This window comes from Prunus dulcis, chromosome 5 (assembly GCF_902201215.1).
Source record: "Prunus dulcis chromosome 5, ALMONDv2, whole genome shotgun sequence".
In the NCBI taxonomy this organism is placed as follows: Eukaryota; Viridiplantae; Streptophyta; class Magnoliopsida; order Rosales; family Rosaceae; genus Prunus; species Prunus dulcis.
Genome location: NC_047654.1, coordinates 16038147 through 16065275, shown reverse-complemented (window position 1 = coordinate 16065275; position 27129 = coordinate 16038147). Strand labels below are relative to the sequence as shown.

The 27129-nt window shown below is 37.5% G+C and overlaps 5 protein-coding genes and 1 long non-coding RNA gene across 12 annotated transcripts; 4 read left to right on the top strand and 2 right to left on the bottom strand.

Moving 5' to 3' along the window:
- Positions 1–307: 307 nt before the first annotated feature.
- On the bottom strand, positions 308–2777 carry LOC117627101. 4 transcript variants are annotated; one of them, XR_004585722.1, is made up of 5 exons: positions 2447–2777; positions 2126–2338; positions 1932–1990; positions 917–1012; positions 308–701 (listed from the first exon to the last, which is right to left on the bottom strand). It is a non-coding gene; the product is annotated as an uncharacterized LOC117627101 (long non-coding RNA). The 4 variants fall into 4 exon arrangements; XR_004585721.1 differs by having other exon boundaries at positions 2284–2338; XR_004585720.1 differs by lacking the exon at positions 2126–2338 and having other exon boundaries at positions 1897–1990.
- Positions 2778–7239: 4462 nt separating this feature from the next.
- Positions 7240–16623, top strand: LOC117627208. 4 transcript variants are annotated; one of them, XM_034359168.1, is made up of 10 exons: positions 7240–7470; positions 9412–9469; positions 9576–9817; positions 9979–12599; positions 12783–12907; positions 12992–14971; positions 15114–15162; positions 15264–15517; positions 15633–15740; positions 15925–16623. In XM_034359168.1, exons 3-10 carry the CDS (start codon positions 9628–9630, stop codon positions 16157–16159), a joined length of 5562 nt encoding a protein of 1853 aa, XP_034215059.1. In that variant the 5' UTR covers positions 7240–7470; positions 9412–9469; positions 9576–9627; the 3' UTR covers positions 16160–16623. The 4 variants fall into 4 exon arrangements, with proteins under 4 accessions (XP_034215059.1, XP_034215058.1, XP_034215056.1 ...); XM_034359167.1 differs by having other exon boundaries at positions 9976–12599; XM_034359165.1 differs by having other exon boundaries at positions 9973–12599.
- A 2157-nt stretch (positions 16624–18780) lies between these two features.
- Positions 18781–20054, top strand: LOC117628342 (protein Asterix). The gene is made up of 3 exons (XM_034360764.1): positions 18781–19051; positions 19150–19250; positions 19602–20054. Exons 1-3 carry the CDS (start codon positions 18911–18913, stop codon positions 19666–19668), a joined length of 309 nt encoding a protein of 102 aa, XP_034216655.1. The 5' UTR covers positions 18781–18910; the 3' UTR covers positions 19669–20054.
- A 109-nt stretch (positions 20055–20163) lies between these two features.
- Positions 20164–22417, top strand: LOC117628340 (UDP-glycosyltransferase 83A1-like). The gene is made up of 2 exons (XM_034360761.1): positions 20164–21264; positions 21405–22417. The coding sequence occupies exons 1-2, from the start codon at positions 20763–20765 to the stop codon at positions 22280–22282; spliced, it is 1380 nt and encodes a 459-aa protein (XP_034216652.1). The 5' UTR covers positions 20164–20762; the 3' UTR covers positions 22283–22417.
- Positions 22418–22515: 98 nt separating this feature from the next.
- Positions 22516–23691, bottom strand: LOC117628341 (NAC domain-containing protein 90-like). The gene is made up of 3 exons (XM_034360762.1): positions 23516–23691; positions 22998–23288; positions 22516–22589 (listed from the first exon to the last, which is right to left on the bottom strand). Exons 1-3 carry the CDS (start codon positions 23682–23684, stop codon positions 22528–22530), a joined length of 522 nt encoding a protein of 173 aa, XP_034216653.1. The 5' UTR covers positions 23685–23691; the 3' UTR covers positions 22516–22527.
- A 785-nt stretch (positions 23692–24476) lies between these two features.
- On the top strand, positions 24477–26546 carry LOC117629277 (40S ribosomal protein S19-3). Its single transcript, XM_034361820.1, has 4 exons — positions 24477–24697; positions 25740–25830; positions 25950–26133; positions 26254–26546. The coding sequence occupies exons 1-4, from the start codon at positions 24614–24616 to the stop codon at positions 26324–26326; spliced, it is 432 nt and encodes a 143-aa protein (XP_034217711.1). The 5' UTR covers positions 24477–24613; the 3' UTR covers positions 26327–26546.
- Positions 26547–27129: the final 583 nt, after the last annotated feature.

Below are 27129 nucleotides of genomic sequence, written 5' to 3'. Positions count from 1 at the left end.
TTAAAAACCATCGTTGTTTTGATGTAAAGACAACGCTTTTTGGAAACCCGTCGTTATATATGGTAAAGACGACAGTATTTTGTTAAATAGCGTCATTGATTGTATACAAAGACGACATTATTTAAAAACGGTGGTTGTTTATATATACAGACAACGGTAAAACCATCGTTTATTTTTCTTTAAATATGTTGTCTAATAAGTTTCCAAGCTGTTACATTGTAGTTTTTTGTTTTCTATGATTCCATACAATGATTTTAACTAGGAAACCAATTATAATGATTCAAAAATTATTTATTTCATAACATGTTGCTCACAAATTCTACTGATTAGATACGAACTTCATCAATTTGTTCTTGGATGTATGAGTTAGCTCCGCCTTGCACATTTTCCAAGTTATTGTATTCCCATCCACTGTAGCAATATCAGCAACAATAGGTCCCTTCTACAAGACTTGCAAAATTAACATCAAACTCCACAAACACAAACCTTATCCAAATATATTTCACAGGTCCCTTCTTACGAATCATGCCAAAAGATTATAATGCTAATATTAAACGCTTGATAATAATAAGAAGTCAAAAAACTTGAAATGCGATGCTTGAAGCTTTGTGACAGACTGACAACTCAAGTGGAGCAAGGCAAAGAAAGTTGTATGCTAATACCCTTCTTGACCACTGAGTAAGCTTCCTTGTAGCAGCAACCTATACCAAATCAGAAAAACAAAACCAAAATTTTAACTAAAGCTACTATGGTCTACACTCTAATAATACAACACTTCTTTATTTTATTTTATTTTTTGTGTGGAATTAAGTATTATGTTTTGAAAAAGAAAATATGAATTTTTCATTAAAAAAATAAATAAAAAGAAAATAAAAAGAAAATAGGAAGTCAATGTAGCAAATCAGTAGCAACTCACGCAGAGAAGGCTGAACAAAGTGAGCAATGAGACGAGGTCTTGAGTTCATCTCTGAATCAACACAAGGAGGAGGACCCTCTCCCTTTTCTCCTTGTCCTATTTGCCCCAGTACATAGACAAAATTTAAAAAAACAAAAATAATAAGACTTCACAAACATGTTTCAATCCATGTCTTTCAATTCCCAAACAACAAACAACTGGTTGTTTTATTCACCAACAACAAACAAATGCTTTAAAATACAGTGCCAACAGAAAATATATCATGCATGCAACCATGAATTCATATATGCTTGTATGTAATGTACGGAGAGCTTCAAATAACTTCACAACTGATGATTGGAAGTTTACCAAAGCAGCAACCAAAAGGAATCTTAACTAGAATTCTGTAATAGCATAGTAACTCCGGTTTTTGGAATTACCTTCTTCTGAAAATATATAGATTTATTTTCCCTACACTGCTAAAAAATGCTTCTCATATATTCATAGTCTATTACCATTGATGAGTGTTACTCCAGCACCGACAGTTCAAATAGACCCCGAGTATAATCCTTACCAAGATAGCCAAACCTGCCCTAAACTTCTATTTTAATCATGTAGAATATGTGAAATTCATCTTATTTCTACTGAAAACAACAGAAAATCTGATTGTCTAACTATACAGGTTCTTACTGCTATGTCCTGTTATCCCAGCAGCTACAAGCATTCCTACTAATCAAGCCTGAATATAATCTTTATAACTGCTCAAATGGCCAATCCCCCTAAAACCCTGCCTTATGTTCCCTTTTCAATCCTATGTCACATGTAAAAGGCATTTTCTTCTAAAAATGTTCTCCTAGGTTTTGTTACCTGCTATGTCCTGTTTTCTACTACTAAAGAATTTCATTGCCATTCTGGTGTTAAAGCAGCTCATTACATTCACAATAAACCTATATATAATCAAATACACAAATAGATAAAACCCAGATTTCTTTTAATCTTACATCCATTCATTGGACAACAAGTCAGGACATCTCACTTTTTGATAGACCTCCTATTGCCAATCATCGCCAGTTGCATGTCCACTCTGGGCTGAAGCTACAAAATATGCATAAGTAGGTCAGCATTTGCACATTGTATGAAACTTAATCATGACAATTATACTGAGAAAAAAGCATTGCCTGCAGAATAGTGATATAGAATTATGGAAAACTATCATTCTACATCAAATACCTAAAATAGTCGATGGTGTGAATTTCACACCAGCCTTTTATACCCAAAGCCCTAATTCCTAAATCAACTCACCAGCATCTTTAACGGAAGAACCTAAATCAAACAAAATAAAACATATATAGTTTCTTCGATAATAAACGAAACATAATAAAACATACCCATTGCAAAGTGTTCGCGAGACAATCATAACCAGATCTGACATTAAAACCCTCACTGATCCATTCATGAATCATAAAAAATTAAAATTAAAATAATCAAAAAAGGAGAAGAAGAAGAAGAAGAAAACAGAGAGAGAGAGACAGAGAGAGAGAGAGAGATTACTCGTAGTTTTTTCCTTCAAATTAGTGCTTGAGCTTGGTTCATTTTCAGAGGGAGAGAATAAATTTTGGTTAACGAGGCGAGTTCGGTGGACTGAACGATGTGAGCTCGGTGGACTGAACGACGCGATGGAGATGGCGATCTCGGTGAACTCGGTGTCCTGAACGGAATGACGGAGATGGCGGTCTCGGCAAGTTCGGTGGATGGCGAGAGGGAGATGTGCTTCATCGATGTGAGAGAGAGTTGAGAGAGAGAGGGTTTTGTGAAAGGTTCGTGAGAGAATTTGAGATAGTACAGTGTTTGAGAGAGCGAGTGTTTTCTGAAAAGCTCCGCGCTCGCGAACTTAAAAAGTGAATTTTGGTTTAGCGCCTCCTGAAAATACGACGGTCTTAATAAGGTGTCGTCGTAATTTTAAAAATCAACCTAACATATTGGCGTATTAGGTACTTTACCAGGACGGTGTTATAAAATTGGTCGTGTTTTAAAACACCACGACATTTTTTATATAAATGGACGTCTTTTGGGTGTCGTAGTTTAATATAATTGTAGTAGTTACTGCATTACTCGTGATCAGAAGAGCAGGCACCATTAACATTCTGTTCATCTAAATTAAACTGTTTCTAGTAGGGTGACTGCCATTTCACTTGCAAATAAGCAAGTGATCTCCATGGAGGTAAAGGCATCGAGTTCTCTTAAAAATAAACTCATAAATATAAAATTTGCATCAAATATACGCTGGGAAAGCAAATGTGAAGTTGATGAATCAAATATACAAAGGAACGAACAAGCCATCTCTTCCTTTTCTTAGCAATCCATCTCATTATTTTTTAACACAAAACTAACCAAACTATACAACAAAGGGCAAGACAACCATTTTCACATGCCAAACGGATGACGATCCAAACAATATCACAATATTCATTGTTCACATTAATATGTTGCATTACTCAAACAAAATATATTCAAATCAGCCATTGTTTATCCCTAGATTTTAAAATATAAGGCTCAATTTTATCACTTGTCTTTAAAGATAGGATCTCCATCAGCGACTATTTATTCCTAACATACTTTACTCATCAAGGGAGATTAAATAAGCAAGAAACACATAACTAGAACCAAACTAGAGGGTTGGGGACGAAAATTGACACTAATTTTAAACTCATAAGCACCTAATAATTTTTCTCTAATCTCTCTAAGAATAGCAACTTATATAATAAAATTTGTTTTACGTTATATATATATATATGTATGTATATTTCTATATATTAGTTGGGATGAGCCTGGGCTTGCGTATGGTCCATCTAATGGCTGCAACCCTGGTCCATGCATTTGACTGGACCTTGGCTGATGGGCTAATCCCAGATAAATTGAAAATGGACGAAGCATATGGGCTCACCCTATAACGAGCCGCACCTCTGATGGATGCACCCACGCCCAAGGATAGGCCCCGAGGCATACAAAGCATCATCATCTTCTTGATTCTTGAGAGAGAATTTGAGGTTTTGATGCCAATTTTATGGTAAATTTGGTGCCTTCTAGCTCCTACTATTTCTGTTCCAAGTTTAGTTTGCATGTTCAGTTAACTAGAATAGTTGTTCTATCTGAATATCCTATCAACAAAAGTGGTTAGCTATCCATCCTTTTAATGAAAAGGTGCTTGTAAGTTGTATCGAATTGAAATTCATCAAATATGCTTCTCGCTCGCATCAACTATTTTACTCAATTTATCCCAAAATCTCATACAATCTCATATATTAATGTGAATTGAAATCATTGTCTATATCTTCTTAATGAATTCGAGTAAATGTTGAATTACAATCTCATATATTAATGTGAATTGAAATCATTGTCTATATCTTCTTAATGAATTCGAGTAAATGTTGAATTAAGATCGGAGGGCATACTTTTGATCAAATATACTTTAAGTGAATTCATTCATTTTTTTATAAAAATTTCCTTCACTTTTTATTTACTTACAAGTAAATAAAAAAATGATTTTCTATCATAAACTCTCAACTTAAAATTATTGCCATCATGATTTTAAAAAAGGCTCCATTTGCATTGCTTGTGGTCAGAAGAGTAGACACCATTAACATTTTGTATAAATTAAACTATCTCTGCTAGGGTAACTGCCATTTCACTTGCAAATAAGAAAGTGATCTCCATAGAAGGGCATCAAGTTCTGTCCTGCTTGAGAGAGACCAAAGTTTTTTTTTTTTCTTTCTTCATTTTTATTTTTATATAGAGACGAAAGTTTAATAGACATCTGATATGCAATTCTCAATTTGATTCCATTTAATTAAGTTTTTTTTTTTTTTAAAAGACAAAGAATTAATATATTCTCAATTTATAATCTCATGTCATTAAACTCATATAGGACATCCAAATAATTCTTTATTTCCTTATTTTGGCGAGTTTCTATATTTGCACAACATATTTTTTACATTAACATATTTTCATCAAACACCTTACAAAGGCATGTGTTATATAGTTGTACCCTAAAGAGAGATTAAATGAAGCACAATGAAGGGAAAAAAAAAGAAGCCCAATCACGGTGGTCGCTTGAAATATTCTCTTGAATAATTATTATAATTCGAGAAAAAAGACGAGATGGACAAGTTGTGATTATCCCAATTAAGAATGGAAAACAAAATACATAACTTATACTAAACTAATTTATTTAGCATGTGAATTTTTTTTTTTATAGTGCAAACGATAGTCTAAACTACATGGGAGGGGTATTTCTCTCTCTCTCTCTCTCTCTCTCACACACACACACACACACACACACAAAAACACACACAACTATGATGTATTATTATTAATTACACGTCAATTATTGACATAAACTTAAATAAGCACGATTGTCGTTAATATGTCAACAAAATCATAGCTAGGTGGTTTAAAGTCTTAAATAAGTACGATTGTCATGGTAAAAATCGTTAATCAAACATACTTATATTATTAAACATAAAAATAAAAAAGTGCAAAAACTTATAAAAAAATCACTACATCTTTATAGTAGCAACATCTTTTTTCAGCAGGAGAATCACCGCCTACGAACTTGGGTAAGTTGAAGTGTAAGTTGTGTGAGAAAGTTGTTAGTGGTGGAAAATATAGAATCAAGCAACACATATCTCACATAAAGGGAAATATGGCCTTGTGCCTAAGGTCTTTGGATGAGGATAAAGCCAAATTTAAAGCCGCATAAAAAGGTAAAAAACATAAAAAGAGACAAAAGAGTAGACACTCAGGGGAAGTGAGGGAAGAAGTCGAGCTGCAACAAATTGAAGAAGAAGTGGAAGACATTGAAGTTGTAGGGTCAAGGAAAAAGTCGTTGTTTCTTCGGTTATGGATAGGTTTGCATCCTCTATCAATCTTAATTGTTCAATGAATTCAAGCAAGAAGATGCCACAACAAAATATCCATGATGCCCTTTTCAAGCAAAGAACACATGTAGTACATCAATATTTGGCTTGATGAGTGTATGAAGCTGGTATTCTTTTTCATGCTATCGATAGTAATAGCTTTAAAAGATTTATGGAAGCAGTTGACCTATTTAGCCCGAGTTACATACCTCATAGCCAATACTAATTATGGAGCCATTATTAAAGCCGATATTACTTTTCATCATTGCCTTATTTTCAGCAACAACATCGCTGCCTCATTTTCCGCAACAACATCGATGTTGATGATTAAGGTTGTTTTTCATACAATATGTTATAAACTTATTAATGAGGAGAAAACTAGTTTATTATCTCGTGATCTTAGGACCACTATTTGAAAAATATGTTCGATTGAGCATGCTTATTAGAGTGAAGTTTTTGAAGACAAGAGAAAAAAACTTATGGATGAGATCACTGTGAGTGTGTTACATATTATGTTAAATATCAAATGTTTCATTATTATTAATTTTTATTATTAATTGCACGTAAACTACATAAACATTGTCGTCATTATGTCAATAAAATCATGGTTAGGCTGTTTAGAATGTTAAATAAGTATGATTGTCGTCATGAAAATTGTTAATCATGCATATTTATACTATCAAACATAAAAAAAAAAAAGTAAAAAAACTTACAAAAAATCACTGCCTCTTCACAGTAACAGTATTGTTGCCTCTGTTTTCAGCAGGAACATCGCCACCTACAAACTTTTCCGAGATAGGTCAAGGTTTACTATTAAAATTTTAATATTGGCATGTTCTATTCTATTCCACCGTGCACTTGGGGTAGCGAATTTTAAGCCACCCAAATAAAAATCCTTAGCTTAAGTTGTTCTCCTCATTCTAATTTTAATATATATTTTGAATTTAGCCTCCTCTAAAACATGTGACACGTTATTTGTTTAATAACATGTTTAACATGACTCGAACTTCACATGACGTGTTTATTAAATGGGTTAGATTTGGCAGTGACATGACATAACCTATTGACAGCCTTAAGTCAAGGGTGATATATATATATATAATATAAATTAAAAAATTCATTTAAAATCTTTGGCCAAAGATAATTTCTCTTTTTTGGTGAAGCCAATGATAATTTTTTGGTAATTAGTAATTAGATATTGTTTCTAATTTCGTTTAAAATTTATTTATTTATCCTTTTGGCTGATTTTTCAAATTCTCATATTTTATAAGAGAAATTTCGTGCTGGCTCCACAGACCAAGATGCCACATGGCATAATTTAATTGCAGGACTACCTAACGCTCACCCTCAACAACTCTTCAGAAACCCACCCGAGGGCCAAGGCCTTCGAAAAACGCCTCCCTTCCCCACCTCAGCTTCGGATCAAAGCCACCCAGCTGAGACCTACGAACCTTAGCTTCGTCCCGAACCTCAGTTTTGTTCCACAGTTCGTTGAAAATTTCGCACTATTTCGATCACTTTCTATCTCTCTCTCTCTCTCTCTCTCTCTCTCCGAGCTCAAAGATACATTTTTCTCTCCGATTCAAACCCTAACGCTTCGCAATCTGACAGTCTCAGGGGATCAGTTTCGAGCTTCAATGGGGGCCTCTCAGCGTCACTGTGAGTTTCCCATCCATTTTTATCTCCGAGAAACCCTAATTTTCTGTCCATACGAACCATTTTTGTTATGGATGCAAATCTGCGGTAGGGTTTTGGCATTTTATTGCTGGGCAGCTCTTTTAAAGCTTATACAGTTAAAATTTCAGTGTTCTGATTTCGATCTCATATGTTTTAGCTATAAATGCGGCTTTAGCATTCATTTGGTTGCTCAGAAAATGGAGGACAAAAGGAAACAATTAGCAATGATATTTTAAGAGTATCTGTTAGTTTTGAGTTTCAAAATTGAAACCTCTCCACAGGTGTTAGTTTTGAGTTTCAAAATTGAAACCTCTCCACAGGCTTAGTTTAGTGTGGTTTCATTTCATGGGGGTTCTAAATGATGAAAAAACCTTTTCATTTTTTTCCTACTGCATACAATTGGAGGAAATGGCTATTATGTCAGATTTGGGCTGTGTTCATAAATTTCACGTATCTGATTTCCTCCAGTTTGATTCGATACGGAGGCATTGGTTTAACCCCACTTGACCATTTTTTTTTTGTGAGGCACTCAAGAGTGCAGGAACCCTGTCGATTGTATGTTCCTTTTGGTTTGTTTATGATTATTGTTGCTTTGAAGAATGTCTAATTTTATTTAATGCCTTAAATATGTTATCATTGGATAATTGCACCTTTTGTTATTTACATATAGGGTTGAAATTATTTCTTGCAGTAGTCCATTTCCTTTTTGATGTATGCATTTTCCCACCATTAAATTTACATGCGTGTGTGAACTTAATTGACGTACAGTGGTGCTGTGTGATTTGTTATAATGACAAGTGTAATGTAATGAGCAGACCATATGGAACCCATCTTGGAATTAAAGCTGAGTTTTCTCAATAATGAATTACATGGACATGATACTAGGGGATATTGAAAAGAGTCTATATATTGCAGGCATATATAGTGTATGCAATGAGAAAACCACATGAGTACACCTTACTTCATTTTTTTCATATCTTTGAGCGAGGTCCTGGTACTTTTATTGGTTTAACCACTCAATCTGTTATCCCCAAGTGATTTTTTTTTTCAGAGTTAGAAATTTGACAAACACAATCATAGGGTCCATGTGGAGGTATGTATTCTTTCTGGATTTGAGGCTGAGGCTGTGGGACAGGCCTCCCTGAAATCCTTTATTTGAGTAAAGATTAGTTTGATTTGTGTGTTTGACTTTCTTCTAAATTTCTGGAGGTTGGAAGGGCTTTTTTTTGGGGTTTCTGCTGTGTTCCTGATGGATTTCTTGTCCATCCTGTTTTCTAATCTCTCTCTCTCTCTCTCTCTCTCTCTCTCTTCAATAAATAAAATCGCTGTTTTCTATTAAATGATGCAATTTATGTGAAGATGGGGATAAAAGCACTGATAACCTTTCCCTTAATTACCCTATTACTCTGAGGTCATTAGACAACTTTCTCAAGTGGCAATAGGGTGATTCCTTGAGAAATGTTATTTATACTTGGTGATTCCTTCTGTCTATGCTTCTTTTTTCATTGAGAAATGTTGTGCTTTTGGGTTGAAAGGAGTAGCAGGAATTTTAAGGGTAAAGTTGTGCCACAACCTCAAATCAATAGGACAAATAAAGGATAAAGTTGATGTCATATAGGTCACATTGTGCATAACCGTAATTTTGTTGGAATTAGAGGCAATTTCTTATGCCACAAGCAATTTTTGAAGGCAGATATGTTCTCTAGGTTTTCTCTTTACTGCATATCAGTTTTATCTGTTTCAGTTGGTGCATATTTTTTGGCAGATTTTATCTCCGAGTTGTTTCTGGATTGTCATCAATAGTCTGGACGTGGATAACAGGAATTATCTTGATGCCTATACCAGATTGATTGCTGTCATTATGTCTCTAATACATGATCTAATGGCTATGTCCCTAACAACACCTTACACGGTTATATTCAGGATAAGTTTTGGTGGAGAACATGGCAGTTGGAGCAACACTAAATCATACTGGAACAAGGTGTGTTTCTGAATGTGATTTTGTTTGGTCACATTTCGTATGATTGTATGGTTTCTTAGAATCATAGGAATATGGTAGTTCTGAACTCTATTCATATTTTCCTTAGGTAGTTTCTTTCTCCAAAAAATTTTTGCTGCAAAGTTGTGGCTGGATTATCTATGCCTAGAAACGAAGTTGGAGACAGGGTACACAATTTCTTCGGGCAAGAGAACTTGTCACAGGGTCAGCATCATCCACAGGTTGATGGGAACTGGCCGGGTCTAAGTAACAACCTGTGGGTCGGGAGTCAGAGACAAATTGGAGCTCCAGTTAATTCAAGTTTAAAGAATTATAATGTACAGCAGTCAGGTAGGATTATTTTAACCTCTTGATTAGTTTATTTCTAATTTATTGTTTCTTCTTGTTGTTGTTTTTTAATTTTTTGGGGGTGTGGGGGTGCGGATGGTTTTTCTTGTGTTTGAGGAGCCATCACCTGTTTCTAAACATCTCTCTTCCTTTATTAGTAGCAGATTCTGAAAGAGGACATGGGAGTCAGTCTTTGCATGTGCCTCATGGTTTGGATTTTATTCACTCAAATCAGAGGCCTGAGTCTGGCAGAATTCAGTCTCAAAATCAACAGCCAACTCCTAATGGCTATGTGCATGGGCACCAGATGTTTCAGACAAGGCAGAATGAAGCTAACTTTTTGGGAGTGGATGCAGAATCTGATCGGCAAAATTTAACATCTAGAGGCTTGTCCATACTTGAATCACAGAGAGGAAGTGGCCCTGAGCATAAAAAAAATTTAATGAGAATGGAAACTTCAGAATCCCCCGTTGGTTTTGATTTTTTTGGTGGTCAACAGCAAATGACTGGTCCACATCCCAGCATGATGCAGTCTTTGCCAAGGCAGCAGTCAGGGATTAGTGACATGCAGCAATTACAGCGACAGGTTATGCTCACACAAATTCAAGAATTTCAAAGGCAGCAACAACTTCAGCAACTAGAAAGGCAACAGGTTCTTGCGAATCAGGCTTCCTCCATTACAAGACAGGCTGCTGGAAACCACTCACCAGCTCTAATCAATGGTGTTCCGATCAATGAGGCATCTAACAATCAATGGCCACCTGATCTTGTGGCAGGTAACACAAACTGGCTGCAGCGCGGTGCTTCTCCTGTTATGCAGGGGGCATCTAGTGGACATGTATTGTCCCCTCAACAAGCCCACACATTACAGTTGATGGGTTTTGTTCCTCAACAGGCTGATCAATCTCTATATGGGGTTCCAATTACTAGCACAAGTGGCTCACCTGGTTCATATCCTCATGTTCAAATAGACAAGTCGGCAATGCAGCAGATGTCGGCACGTAATAATTCCTTTCCAGGTAGTCAATATGCTGCATTTTCAGATCAGGTTAGCATGCAAGATGGATCCCTGGTTTCTAGACAGGATTTTCAAGGGAGAAGTACGTTTGGGCCTACTGCTGCTGAAGGCTTGAATAGTGGGTTTAATTTGGAAAACTTGAATCAAGTAAATCCTCAGCAAAGAAATGAACCCATGGAGGAATTCCAAGGGAGGCAACAGCTAGTTGGATTGTCAGAACCATCACAAGAGAAAGCAGTCATACAGGTTGCACCCTCGCAGAATGTGGCTACACTAGATCCAACCGAAGAAAAGATTTTGTTTGGTTCAGATGACAATCTATGGGAGGCCTTTGGCAGGAGCACAAATGTTGGAATGGGAGGTCCTAATGTGTTGGATGGTACGGACATTTTTGGAGGACTTCCTTCTGTACAAAGTGGGACTTGGAGTGCTCTTATGCAATCTGCAGTAGCAGAAACTTCTAGTGCTGATATAGGGCTACAGGAAGAGTGGCCTCTGAGTTTTCGAAATCAAGAACCTCCAACTGGGAATCAGCAGCCCTCAAGTGTTGGTGATACCAGCAAACAACAGTCTGGTTGGGCTAGTAACAACTTGCACTCTTCCTCTGACTTGAATTATAGGCCTTTCCCACACTCTGCTGATGTCCATAGGCCCAATACAAGTAGTACTTTTTCTAGTGTGCAGGGATTTCAGCAATCAGGGCCTAAAACTTTGCATGAACGAGGTGAGGTCTTTCGGAATGATTCTTCTCAGAGATTTATTCAACAGAATCCTGAACAAGGAAGTAAATGGTTGGATCGCAGTCCTGTACAAAATTTATCTGCAGAAGGTAGTCATAATTATGGAAATACTAGTCATTCATCAGGTGCAGAAATAAATGCAAATAGCATTTCGGGTTCTTGGAACCGTCAACAAAGCATTTCATCACATAGTAGTGATGGCCAGCCTTTCAATATGTTAAATGGTTGGACCTTTAGTGAGTCTATGTCGACAGATGGGGGTAATAATCTGAAAAGTCATGGGAATCAAGTTTTATCACAATCAGCTCCAGGTGGTGATCGCAAGAGAGACATGCATGAGGAAATGAACCATGCTGCTGGTACATGGAAGACTGATTCAAATGCTGAACTGGAACAAGAAAAATATCCCATTGGAAGCCCACAGAGGAATAGAGAGGGTTCAGGCACAAACAATGTTGCGAAATCAAATTCCAGCACCGCAAGAGCCAACCAAGAAAGCCAGAAACAGCTTGCAAACAATCATGATTTCTGGAAAACTGTTGATTCTTCAGTGAACTCTAAAGGAAATGAGGTTCTGGGGAAAAATCAGCATCATCTGGATAAGAATCCTCTAATTTTGGAGTCATCAGGGAACCATTGCTTAGACAAGGGAGCAGTTGAAATGCATGATATGGAGAACTTGAATAGAAATGACACTTTTTTCTCTAATGCACACCATCAAGCTTCAGTTGGTGGTTTGAAGGAAAGTGTTGCCGCAGATGCTGGCGATTCCCCTGTGTTTCCTGGAAGCAAACAAAAGTCGTCTAGTACTGCTGGTCGAAGACCCCCCGGAACTCGTAAGTTTCAGTATCATCCAATGGGAGATGTGGATGTTGAAGTGGAGCCTTCTTATGGAAGAAAACATGTGACACAGTCGCAGGCTATGTCCCAGAAGGTCCCTCGAGCTTTTAGAAGTCCTGACCAGGGGAGTTTTGGGCAGTCAAAATTTATTGGTCACACTGATAGAAGTTCTATGGAAATGGAGAAGGTGATTGATAGGTTTTGCTATATTTGAGAATGATGCACAAAGTTCTAACTTTTGATTTTCTTAATTCATCTCAAATATTTTGTTTTGGGTTTTTCTTATTGTTTTTATTTTTTATTCTATCATATCTTTAAGTAAAGTATAGTTGACATTTCCTACCCGCTCGGGTATTTACCTGGTTGTCAGGCTGACACAAAACGTTTGGATGAGAAACCTTCAAAACATATGCTTCCAGGTTTTGTGCCCAGTACGTCTACTCCCTTTGACAGATTCACGGGTAATAATCCCCCAAACAAAGCTGCGCAATCAAGGTAGTTGCATAATTTAATATTTGCTACCATTCATATACAGACTTGCATGAGGACATGGGATCTGATATTTTTAATTCCTTGCAGTCAACATATGCTCGAACTTCTTCACAAGGTGGACCAACCAAGGGAGGGTGGCAATGCTACACACTTCAGCTCCTCTGATCACAATACATCATCTGAGATGCCCGAAGTGGAAACTTCTGATGGATCTGTAGATCACCTTCATCGAAATCAGTCATCTGTTTCTCAAGGTTTTGGTTTACAGCTGGCTCCTCCATCTCAGCGGATTCCATTTGCAGACCATGCCTCGTCTTCTCAGATCTCCTCACAAGCAGTTTTCAATTCGTCTCCTGTCCATTCTGAGATAGGAGAAAAGGGTCATACATGGTTGGGCTCAGCAGCATCTGTCCAGTCATTGCCTTCTTCTCGTGAAGCATCTCAAGGAGAATTTAGAAATAATATCTCTGGTTCCTCAGGACAGATAGGGAATAAGGCTTCACCATACAATGTTCAGGGAAATTTTTCTGCTTCTTTTAATTCTGGTTTTCCTCTTTCAAGAAGTCAACTTGAAAATCAGCACATGGCTGGCTCTAGCGGACAAGTAACGGCAAGTCAGTCTGTTAACATACCTTTTGATAGGCTTGCTTTCCGACCAAAACAGATGGATGATTCTTGTGAGAAGGCTCAAACCAGTCAATCTGCCCTGCCACCAGTGCCAGATATGCCTGGAAGTACTTCACAGAATAACCATGCCTCTGCAGAGGCATCCCATCTGAATATTGCTGACCAATCCCATTCAAGAGTTGTTGCCCCAAAAATCCCGAAATCAGATGCTGTGCCGGTCTCTGAGCCTTGTGTTACATCTGGTATGCCCCATCAAGGTGCTTTTTCTAAAGATTTGACTAACGTATGGACCAGTGTTCCATTTCAGCAACCTTTAGTAAGTGCTGAACCTTCCAATGTTGCTTCACATTTATTCAAATCCCAACTTCAAACAAATAACAATGTGGTAACAACTTTCCCTGGATCACCAAAGCTCAATGAGCAAGATACTCGAGAAAGAGGGAATGGCATGTCTGCCTTTGGTGCATATTCTTCTAGCATGCAAAGCATTGCTGTGAAAGAGCAACCACCCAAACAAAGTACTGGGCAACAAGTATCAACTGAGAACATTCAGGGTGCGCAAAAGATCAATTTGTCACAGGGAAAAGAATCCTTTACAAATAATTTTTTTGAGGCATCTGTTTCAAGCTCTGTTGCTACTCAGAGAGATATTGAAGCTTTTGGCCGCTCTTTAAGGCCAAATAACAGCTTGCATCAAAGTTATTCCTTGCAGGACCAAGTGCAGGCTATGAAAAGTACAGAGGTTGATGGAAATGATCGGAGTGTGAAGAGATTGAAAGGTCCAGATTCTGGTGTGGAGACTCAGCAGGTGGATGCCCAGGGAGGATCACAATTATCTTATGGATATAATAATGTGGAAAGGAATTCATCAGCTGATAACATGTCAGTTCCCTCTGGAGATTCTAACATGCTTAGCTTTTCATCCAAGCTTGGGGATACTCGAAATTCAAATGCATCTTGTCAGGATACGTTCACTTTTAGTCGGAAAGATTCTCAGAATTTCTCTAGTAGTAGTAATGCATCGTTTTTTAGAGGTGAACAGTCTCACGTTAGCCCCCAGATGGCGCCATCCTGGTTTGATCAATATGGAACCTTTAAAAATGGGCAAATATTTCCAATGCATGATACACTGAGGACCACTATGAAGTCTCTGGAAAAACATTCTGTTACTGGAAAGCCAGGTGATGATACGCACACTCGGGAATCAATGGAGCAAGCTAGTGCCACTTCTGATGCTAGTAAGCTTGTTACCATCCCGCAGAGTTCAGTTCCTGTACCTATTCCCAGTGAGCAATTACCTTCCCCTCCTGCTGCGCGTTCTGATGTAACTGATGAAAGTTTAATTGTTGCAAGACCAAAGAAGCGCAAAAGTGCTACATCTGACCTTTCACCTTGGCATAAAGAGCTGACGAAGCTTTCCCAAAGGCTTCTGAATATCAGGTAGTTTGCTTGACACTTGCTCAATTACTATAGATGCTCCTTTCATTTTTGGTTCTTAGTTATCTTTAATTTAAGCAGAGAAATATTTTATGTTGTTTCTTTCATGATTTTTTAACATATGGAAGGTTTATAATACTTGCAGTGCAGCGGAAACAGACTGGGCTCAATCAACAAACCGACTGGTTGAGAAGGTTCGCTTCTGGCTCAACCACTAAGCTCACGATTAAGCTCTGATATTCTGTAGCTCTTTTGGAGAGTTCTAATTTCTAATTGCTTCATATTGGGTTGACAGGTCGAAGATGAAACTGAAATAATTGAAGATAGACTGCCAATGCTTAGGCCCAAAAGAAGGCTAGTCTTGACAACACAGCTTATGCAGCAACTGCTTCGCCCTCCTTCTGCAGCAGTTCTTTTTGCAGATGCTAGCTTATGCTATGAGAGTGTGGCTTACTTTGTGTCCAGATTAGCACTAGGCGATGCTTGCAGTGCAATCTCCTGCTCTGGCAGTGGTTCTCAAACTCCATTGCCTCCTGACAGTGTTGACCTGTAAGAGTTGTCTGGAAATTATTTAAATTTTCCCAATAAGGCAATGACTTAATGGTTTACAGATTTTGCATTATTCAGTGCATGCTAACTTTAAAGTCTTTCAAAATATTTATAGTTTGCCCGAGAAGCCTAAAACACCTGAGAAAATTGGTCATCAATACTTCTCAAAAGTTGCAGAAGACTTTGTTGATAAAGCAAGGAAGCTAGAAAATGATTTGTTGAGGTAGCCTCCATGACCTCAATATTTCCTTCATATCACTGTTTCTGCTTAATAGCTTTGACAATTTTGTATATTTCACTTTACATAATAGATGCCTACTATTTATCGGCATCCTGTGGTTATTATGTATGTGGTCCCTCTCTTTTTCTTTCGTTCTCTAGTGTAATGCTTCCTTCTGCTGATGCAGACTGGACAAAAGAACTTCAATCTTAGACTTGAGAGTGGAAAGCCAGGATCTGGAGAAGTTTTCTGTCATCAATCGTTTTGCTAAGTTCCACGGGCGAGCACAAGGTGATGCGGCTGAGGCCTCACCATCCTCTGATGCTCTTACAAATGCTCAAAAAACCTGCCCCCAGAGATATGTTACTGCACTTCCAGTGCCTAGAAATCTGCCAGACAGGGTACAATGTCTTTCACTTTGATCATTAATTGATTCTTTTTCCCTCTCTCGGCCATTTGCCTCCACATTCCTTTTGATTGGCTGGTTCATTATCTTTCACCCTATCTAATGGGACATGCTTCAGAACAGCAGTTTCACAAATGGGAATATAGGAGAAGAATGAATTCTAGATTGTCTCCTTCATAAGCAACGGAGACTTTTAGTTCTTTGCGCTATGGACCATTGATGTCAATTTTGAAAAATATAAGGTGGTCTATGTATACTGTGAAAGTCTAGAAAGGAACTGCGATGCCCCATCATTTTTTAGCTAAAGGGGGAGGATAGAAGCGCAGTCCCATTACTCAAAATTGTACACACTTCTGTAATTCAAGTAATCATGTGTTCTTGTTCACAATCCTAAGCATGGGAAATTCATCGATTGAGGTTTTACCTTGATTTTGGACCAACTAAGAATTATGAGAAGAGGGACTCTATGGTCTTAAGTTCTGAAATTTTCAATCTTATTGCTAAAATTAAGAATACTTTTTGGGTAAAAGCAAGAATTAAGAGGTTGGCCCTAAAGAATGTTAGTTAATTAGTTATTTGGTGACTTGTTTAAGTTTTTAAAGAAGTAAGAGAAATTTTATCTGGATTTCGGTTCAGTTGTGCAAAAGTCAATGGGGATTTATTCTTCTGGGTGGTTTATGAAGTGGCCTGGTTTTAGTGATGTTGGAATCCCTCTTCGATTTGTTTTAGGTTCCCCTTGGTATCCCTACTTGATTTACCATGACTTCTACAGCAGGCATAAAAGAGAGGGTAGTCCATAATATGCTGCCTGCTTTATCATGCTTCTTGTGTGCCACTAGTTTCAGAGCCAAAAGAATAAATGATGTCTGGTTAACATCTGATCAGTGGGATTGGAACTCGATAACCAAGTTTGAAACAGTGGTTAACTCTTTATTAGTATGTTAGATAAGCAGTGTATATAATACGTACGTTTCTGCTTTCGTTTTAGTTTTGAGGGTGAGCCAGCTTGTTGTTGCATAACCATTTGCATATATGGTCTTAACTTTTTTCTTTCACTAGAAGTTTTGTTTCCTTTGTCCTTCATGTGTTGTAGCACTTTTAGATTTCAGAATATTCTCCTCAAAATTTAGGGGTGCCTTTGTGCATCATTTTTGAAAATTACTGTAGGCAATGTATCTTGCTTGCCGAGTTGATACTGGGTCCTGTTTCTTCATCTTGTTCTAGTAGTTACGTGTTACACATTTGTTATTGCACAATGTTGAAACCTGAGAGAGGCCTCTGGAGGGAACTGTGTGTATTGTAAGCAGGGGCGGACCCACAGAGGGACAAATGGGGTCGCATGACCCCATGGACGCCGGAAAACTCCCCGAGAATCTTCGCTGATGACCCCTTGAGACGTTGGTGGGGGACCCTGAGGTGCCCACCAAATGCTCGACGAAATGACCCAACCAGTTGCTGCTGTCTCTGCATTGGTTTAATCCCAGATGCGCGCGTTGGCTTCCTTTTTGTTTTTTAAACGCCTGGCCTGCCGCCTTGCCTATCATTAGAATCAAAGCGGAACCCAATTTTTTTTCGTGCTTAAACAAGCTTGGACATGCTGTTTGACATGCATTTTAGCCTATGAAGGCCATATTGGTTGCTAAGTTGAATTGACAACCCAGCCAAGTAATCGAATTTTGATCACTTTTGTCAATTTGATTAGCCGCATTTGGTTTATCAACAAGAAATAAATTGTAGTTGCTCCCTTGATCATCGTGATTTTCCATGTCAGTAAACTTATGTGTTAAACCCAAACTAGGTTCAAAATTAAAAGTTAACAGATACAAAAAGAGGAACATATTCATGAGCCAATTAAAGTCGTAGAACACACGAGTGTGTGTACTGAAAGGGGGTTTGTGTTTTACCATTAATTTGAATGAAAGTGTTACAATTTTTAATTTTTGGAGTTATTTTTGTCTAAAAAAAAACATAGAAACTTTTACACGTTGACCCTACGGTTTCGAAGTAAAAATAAATCTTGCATCCGCCACGGATTGTAAGGCGGTCATTGGCCATAAACTTGTCCGAGTCCTGAAAGGATTCTTACCTACTTTCGACGAACCGTGTAAAAGTTTGGGTAGTTTCCAACTGAATGGTATGGACTTGGATGAGGATTTTGGGATTTTCTTTCCTCTTTTTTTTTTTTCTTTTGTTTGCCGGATATGCAATATAAATTTGCGGCTGGTTTCAAATTCAGTTCCGATATAAGCTCTGAAGAAGCTCCTCTGCCACATTTTCTGAGATTGTCCATAAGATGAGTCTGCTCCAGTCTTTGCATTATCTTTTCGAATATAGAAGAGTCTATTTTGATGCAAAATATTTAGATGGTCGCTGCTTTTGCGTGTTGATGTTGACAAATGGTTTAAAGAACTGAAGCCCAAAATTAAAGTGGGTTTAATCCAGTTGAGATTTACACCTGTAGATAAAGGAAAAATCATTCAAATTCAAATTCTAATCAAACTAAGAAAGCCACATTGTTAACAAGAGTTTCACCAATTGGCACACGTATGGGTCATTTTAATTTACGAAGAATTAAGAGAATGTCGCTTCTATCCTACCACATTACAAAGAGCATTGAGGGTAGTATTGACTTTTTCTATTTTAATTTCATTTCGACTCTTGCTTGATATCTCAAATTTTGTCGTTGAGATCTTTCCACATCCAACGTCTCAAAAACTGGTACCAAAAAAATAAAGCCAGAGCAGATTCGATCATTAGAGGAGGAGAGATGTCATCGACGGCCAATGATCCGCGTCAGCCATCTGCGGCGAAGCGCTACGTGCCGTCAGCGGTGGCGCCGCAAGATCTTCCAGTGGATTACTCCGGTTTGATCGCCGTCGTCTTCGGTATCGCCGGCGTCATGTTTCGTGTCCGTACTCTCTCTCTCTCCCCCCCCTTCTCTCACTCTCTTTAATTAATTTTGGTGATTTTCGATTGAATTTAGAATATTGAATATGCTTGCTTCAGTATAAGCTGTGCTCGTGGCTTGCCATCATATTCTGTGCTCAATCACTGGTCAACATGAAGAACCTTGAAAACGATATCAAACAGATCTCCATGGCCATGATGTCAGTTCAACTCTTTCTCCTAATTCTCTCATCTATGTTTTCACTCTTTTTTTTCCTTTTTTTTTTTTGCTTATTTACTTAAATGTCTCATGTATTTTGTGTGTAATCTATTAATTTATCAAAGCTACACAACAATAGTTTCTGAAGAAGTTTTGCTTTTCTATGAGATTCAAAATTAAAAATCTCAGCTTTAGCTGAATATAGTGAGTCTGTTACGCTCAAATGCTACTTGTATTCACCATAATTTATGGGTTTATTTCATTCTTCTTGAATGAATGTGATGGGATTGTAAATTTTGTCATCTGTTCTATTCTGAAGCCTTCCCTTTTCTGTCTTTTGTCTCAATAACAGGTTTGCTATTATGGGATTGGTAACCAACTACTTTGGACCTCCTCGTCCGGGCACACAAAAGAGTTGAAACTCCTTGGACGAAAGAGTTTAGATGTAATACTAAGCGGTTTTTCTTTATCTAGTTATGATTTTGTTTTTCTAGATGCAAACTGTTGTTGAAGTTTGATGGACCAATATGAAGGCAAACTAATGTGCTTCTTATATCTATTCTATTGAAGTTTTTAATTCCTTCCTAGTCTGCAGTTCATCTGTCTTTTGGTGTTTTCTCATGCTAGTGATCCTTTTGAACTCAAAGAGATGGGCTATGTAGAGGCTTATAGCCCTACCATGTCAAATTAACTGGCACTTTATTATACAATTGTTTGAGGATTATATTTCATTGTAATGGGAATGATTGTTGCTGCACATTCATCAAACCAATCTATTGGTTAGGTTAATGTGCACATTTTTTTCGATGCAATTTCATCATACTATAATATATTTGAAATCATGATCCTTATATTTTGGGATGCTTTTTTATTTATTTATTTATAAAAAGCATACAGCTGAGGGTGATAAGTTCCTCCTCGTCCTCCTCCATTATTGAATGTGCTTATAGCAATATGGAAGGTGCTGAATGTTTATGTTATGGGAAATAGTTTATGTGCTGAATGTTTTGTGTTCTCTTCTTTTGTGTCATGTCATGAATATTAGTAAAAGATGTTATAGCCAATAATTATCGTACTGTAAAATTAGTTTTCTCTTTTATTAGATTTCAATACTATGGCAGTCTATGGCCTCACTTGACATACTGTTCCCATGAATTTCAGCCTTCAAAATAGTTTTTTTTCTTCACAATATCTGGCAGAGAAACTTCTTACATCAAGGATGAATGAGTACTATCAAGTATATTATAAGCTTTCATGCAAAGCTGATGTTGGATTTTTGCATAACAAACACCAGAAATGGCTGAATGCTACTTTAGAAACTAATATATATTCCTTAAAAAGAATGACTGAAATATCTAAACCAGTGGAGAAAGCATGCCATTTACCCTTTATAAAGGGCGATTGCATATTTTGAGCTCATAGTCTCTTCTTCTTCTCTTTTACTTGTGCTTTATTTTTACTTCTATTTGAGACAAAACCATACAGAAAGTGTGAGGAAAAACAAATAAGAAACATGGAACAAAGACATGTTCAAGAAAATTCTATCCATGTGCTACTTGTTTCATACCCTATACAAGGGCATGTTGCACCATTCATAAAGTTGGCATACCTATTTGCTGGTCGTGGAATCAAGGTCACACTTGTGATAACAGAGTTTGTACATGCAAGTCTGGTGGCCGCACATCCGGAATTGGATGGTGAGCAGTATGATCAGGTCAGGCTTGTCGCGGTCCCTGATGGATTACCCAAAGAAGATGTGCGAAATGATGAATGTAAGATGGGTGAGAGTGTATTCAAAGTCATGCCTGGTCATGTGGAAAATTTGTTAAACAAGGCCAACCTGGAGGGTAATCAGGTGACCTGTGTCGTAGCCGATGCAGTTTTTGGTTGGGCTTTGGAGATTGCGGAGAAGATGGAGCTTAAGTCAGCACTCTTCTGGCCATCTGCACCAGGAGTTTTGGCCTTGACACTCAACATTCGAAGGCTTATTGAGGCTGGGGTTATAGACTCCAATGGTACGCAACTAAGTCTTTGATGAAAGCTATACAAATTAGTTGATCTTTATACTTATTCTAGTTTGAACTACATATCATATCTTTATATCTATCTCTTTTCTACTGATGATCTATCTGATTACAAAATTGAACTTTTGTAGGAACTCCAACAATGAAGAGGAATAAGGTTCAACTATCATCAGACCTGCCCCCTGTGACTAGCGCTGACATTGTGTGGAGTTATCCCGGGAACGAGTCAACACAGAAGATCATGTTCCAGCATTTCTTTGCCATTCACCAGAATGTGAAAAAAAGTGACTGGCTTCTGTGTAACTGGTTTCAGGAGCTCAACCCCTCTGTTGGTGATTTAGTCCCAAACATGTTTCCACTTGGTCCATTACTTGCAAATGGAAAACCTGCCGGGAACTTTTGGCCAGAGGACTCAACTTGCTTGGGCTGGCTCAACAGGCAACCGGTTGGATCAGTTGTTTATGTTGCATTTGGCAGCAGCTCCATGTTCAGCCAGCACCAAATTGATGAACTAGCATTAGGCCTTGAACTTCTTGGTCGACCGTTCTTATGGGTGAATCGATCAGACCTCATCAATGGCTCTTCTGCCAAATTCCCAGACGGGTATGAAAAGAGAGTGGCTAACCATGGGAAGATGGTTCACTGGGCACCTCAAGAAAAGGTGCTGGCTCACCCAGCTATTGCTTGTTTCTTGACCCATTGTGGCTGGAACTCAACCATGGATGGCATAAGCATGGGGGTTCCATTTCTCTGTTGGCCTTATTTTGCAGATCAGTTTTACAACCGCAGTTGCATATGTAATGGTTACAAAGTTGGCTTGTGCTTGAACCCAGATGATTATGGGATTGTTACAAGGCATGAAATCAGAAGAAAATTGGATGGTTTGCTTGCTGATGAAGGTATAAAAGCAAATGCAACAAAGCTCAAACAAATGGCGGAAGAGAGCATCAGTGGAGGAGGATCTTCTGCAAATAATTTGGAACGTTTCATTGAACACATGAAGCAATGAAGCATAAATAGTATATAAATACATGTCGTCATTTACAGTCATAAAATGCTTATTGCAGCCTTATTGCAGCTCCAAAAAATATATATAGAAGATTAGACTTCTATATACTTTAATTAAAGAATAAATAATCAAGTACTTTGCTTTTGGCTGCCTGTATTATTTAAACAATAAATGATTAAGAAATAATAAATAAAATAAATAAATAAAATAAATAAAAAAATCCACAAATCCTCAATCCTCAATCCTCAAAGACCATTGTAAGCATTTCCTCTTTTCAGTTGGCCCAATACCCATTCTCTTCTCTGCACTGCGTCCAAAACTAATAGAGTTAATATGAAAAACTAAATGGCATTGGCAGCTATATTAGATATATAAATCAAGACTACTCAAAACGTAAAAATTTAAAAACCCTGAAAATAATTTTAGTTAACTTAATTGCTAAAAAACCACAATTTAATATAATGAGATTAAATTAGTAAAAACTAATTTTTTAAATAAAGAAAATTACAAAAATTAAAACTCGTTGTGTCCTATATACTCTTGTGGGGCCGCCTCTATTAGAGAGGTGATTGGTAAAGATGATACAAATAGAAAGACAATAGCCACATAACACATTTTTCTTATGCCAAATGATTCAATATTTCTCACTTTCTTTTTGTTTGTTTGTTAATTTTAAGTAATAATTTTATTTTTTTACTTAGTGTTAATTTTTCACCTTGGTACTCTGCTTCAGTGTGAGAGTCTGAGTGCAAATGGTATTCCACCATTTTCCAATGTGTTTTCTTTGCTTTCCTGAGACTTCCAGAAAAGTAAGTGAGAAAGATCTTGGAGGCATAGACATTGCCATCTTCATTGTGGATAGGGTTTTCTGATCCATTTGGTTTCCAAAACCCTACCCCATTTCCAACTACTCGAATATTTCTTCTTCCTTGGGCACTTGGACTGCAATTTTCGTCGTCTTCATGGATAAAGAAGAACCACTCTCTCTCTCCACAGGAGAATGTCACTGCATATGCAATTAATATATTAATATTACACCGAGAATCACTTAAAATTTGTAATTTTATATGTCATTGCATGTGTGTGACCTAAAATAGGCTTATAGCTTCAGGATCAAGATAATCACCAACTCACCGTCTTCCTCCCAGCTAGCTAGGGTTTACCTGAAACAAAGACATACATACATACATACATATCGATATAATATAATATAACAAGGTAGAAAATTATTACCTAGATTCTTCGGATGGGTGCTGTAGAATTGGGTTGCGTCAATGTCCTGAATTGCCTCAGCAGCTGGCACAGGCCTATCAAACACCTTGTTCATTAGATAGTGAGTGACCAACTCCTTATCTGTTGGCATAAACCTAAATCCCACTGGCAGCTGGCCTGAGCTCATCATTGCTTCTTGTCCATGTTCTGCTTCCATGTATATATATCGTGGACCGTTTGATCATCACTTGGAAGAAATGATCAAGAAAATGGCTGGCAAAACAACTCAAGTAAATCAAGGCTGAATTAACTTATATATATGTATAGGTGGTAATTGAATCCTAGTAGGACTCTTTTTGATTACAAAGACAGAACCCAATTCACCTTTTTTCTCTTTTTGTTGTTTATCGTTCTTGTGTATGTGTGTATACTTGGAAGATGTTGAGCTTAGAGTGGTGTTTAGTTTTTGACTCTGTTTTTCCAATGCGATATATGTTGAAAAAAAAAAACTGAGAGACCTAGTCAGTCAAGAATTTGGGTATTTTAACAAAAAACAAAAAATAAAAAGGCTTATTTTTAGCAGTGACTTCAAAGCTATAGTCAAATTGCAATTTAGCCCGTGATCAAGGTATTGTGTTCAACATTGACTATCATCATTTTCATTACAGGCTCGTTTAGAAGTGATTCTAAAAAACTGTCAAAATTGATGACGTGAATCTAAAAAGGCGATGTGGCAAAATTGAGCCCACCTCCACGTAGACCGAAAACATAATAAAGTATTCTTAATCTTTATCATTCGAGCTTGGGCCACAATATATAGAAAATAAATCTGCAAGCCTGAGCCCAAAACTGCTTTGGTTGGTCCCAAATATGGAAAACTTGAAGAAGAAAAAGCCCAATCCATGAATCTAACTGAGAGAGAAAATAACAAATGGGGGTAGGGGTAAATATGTAGTTGCGGGTTTAGGCTCCGTAGCCCAAACTAAATAAAACCCTAATCCCAAACCTCGCTTACACTCCTCTCATACGCACAAGTCAGAAGACTCGGAGGTGAGCTCCGCCGCAGCAGTAAGCAGCAGAAGAAGTAGAGGAAGAAGCAAAGCTTTACATAATCTGAAAATGGAGACGGCAAGAACAGTAAAAGACGTGTCCCCTCATGTGTTCGTCAAGGCCTACGCTGCTCACCTGAAACGCTCTGGCAAAGTCAGTCTCTCTCTCTCCCTCTCCTTATATATTTGTATACGTATTTTGTCAGTATTAGTCGTGTATGTAATAATGTAGGGATGCAGATATTGCAAGCTTAGATAATTCGAACTTTTAGGTTCAGTTTTGGTTCTGCAACATAAAAATTTATGATAGTTTGTATATTAATTTTGATTGGGAGTTAGTCTAGGTGGGTGAGAGGGAAAGAGTTTGTGTTCAGTTTCAGGAGGACCCATGTTGACAATTCCCTTAGGAAAGCGATTTTGTGAAAATAAGATGATGAAGTAAGTGTTATTAGTGGGGGAAGAAATGAAATGGGAGGCTGCGTTGGTGGGATTCGTTGGATCTATTATATGGGTCAATTTTGGTTTTTCTTGAGTTGTTAAAGATGTAGTTTTTTTAATAGAGGAAACTGATTTTGGCTTATAATGAGAAAGCCAAATTATTGGATGATAATTCCTCAAAAAAGAAAAAAGAACTTAACTGCATATGCCATTTTCTCTATCCAATGGTGCTGGTGGACTGAGGGTATTAAATTGTGATGCCATATCTGTCTTGTGTTGTTTTGGTCCCTTAAGGCTCTGTTTCAAGAATATCACTTGTTTTAAGCATGTTGTAATATGTTCTGTTTCTCAGTGTTTTTTAGTGAACATAGGTGGCATACAATGTGCGTTATGGGTACTTGTAATGGTTGCTATAACTTTATGAAAAAACCTAGTTGTTGCTGTTGATGGTGCTACAATTTTTTACTTACTCTTTGCTAGCAGTTTTTTGTTTTTTTCTTTCATAATCTTTTTATGTAGATGTTTTTATTTTGAAAATTAAAAAGAGAAGTGCTAATAGTCAAGTGACTTTGAATGTAGATGTGTCTTTGCCGGTGTTGACTGTGGATCATTTCAATCGTTTAGTGTCTTTCACTTGTTTGATGAACCTTTGTTTTTGAAAGTTCCTCTTTCCTCGTTCACTAGCAGTTGCTTTTTCTAGCTATGTCCCTTTTCAATGTGGATTCTCTTCTCATGTTTTTGTTTGTTCTTCCTAATAGATTGAGCTTCCTGACTGGACGGATATTGTGAAGACTGGTACATTCAAGGAGCTTGCTCCGTATGACCCTGATTGGTACTATATTAGATCTGGTATGCAGACTTCTCTCTCCCTTTCTCCACATATGCACACACACAAAAACTCCAACAATTGTTGCCTGACTAAACTGTATACTGTGCATCTGCTTATCTTAAATCAATTTTCTTTGTAGCATCCATGGCAAGGAAAATCTACTTGAGGGGTGGTCTTGGTGTTGGTGCCTTCCGCAGGATTTATGGAGGGAGCAGGAGGAATGGCAGTCGCCCACCCCACTTCTGTAAAAGCAGTGGCGCTGTTGCTCGTCACATACTTCAACAATTGCAGAAGATGAACATCATTGACCTTGACTCCAAAGGGTGAGTTTCTTTCATCAGTGTCGTATATAAATTTTTGGGGTAGGGCTGTGATTATGACAAACAACAACAACATGAGTTAAAGTTTTTGGCTATTGAACTAATTGTGTTCCTGTGTTTCAGAGGAAGGAAAATCACATCCAATGGCCAGCGGGATCTCGACCAAGTTGCTGGACGGATTGCTGTTGCAATCTAAGAGATTTACTTGAAAGTCTTTGATTATTGATGCAAAATGGTTATAAACTTTTTGCAGTTAAAGTTTGATTGAGAGCAGATATAGGAAGGATTTTGATATTTTATGTTGTGCCTGTCACTTTTACCATGAACATGGCTTCCTTTGTTATTCAGTTTAATTTCCATGTGCTACTTTGTTGACTTCAGCTTTTCTTAATTGAAGTTTTGTTCTTGAAGCCCAATCCTACTCTCGTACTCCTACACAATGATGGGCCTATGTATTTCGGCTCCAGTGCCCATTGAATTTGAGCTTATCCGGAATTTCACCGCATTTAAATTATAGGGCAAGAGCAGCCAGTCATAAAACGCAGCAGCATTTTGTAGAAAAATCATCCAAAACTGAGCTCTTTGATTGTGCGACGCGGCTTAAAAAATTTGGATTTTTTCATTTGTTTCTGTTTGTATAATTAAATTAGTCTACTTTTTTGGCCGACATCGGTTTGGCCAGTTGATTAAGATAGTAAATTCGCCTTCTTGCACTTAAGTTGGGAGTTTGCTTATTTGTAAAATAGATTAATTTAGAGCCAATTCTAAGCCCTGAAAATTAATACAATTATTTCATAAGAAATACTTGACAGTATATCAAATTACCACAGAAGCTATCAAGTTTAAAATTTAAAATTGGTATTGAAGATGCTCTAATGATAAAAAGGTTTTGATAAGCTTAACGATTAATGTGTTAATCTTAATATTTTTTTTCTCAATTCAATATATATGTGTGTCGGCCCACAAAAGTCCGAACCAAAGGGGAGCTGTCATGTATTC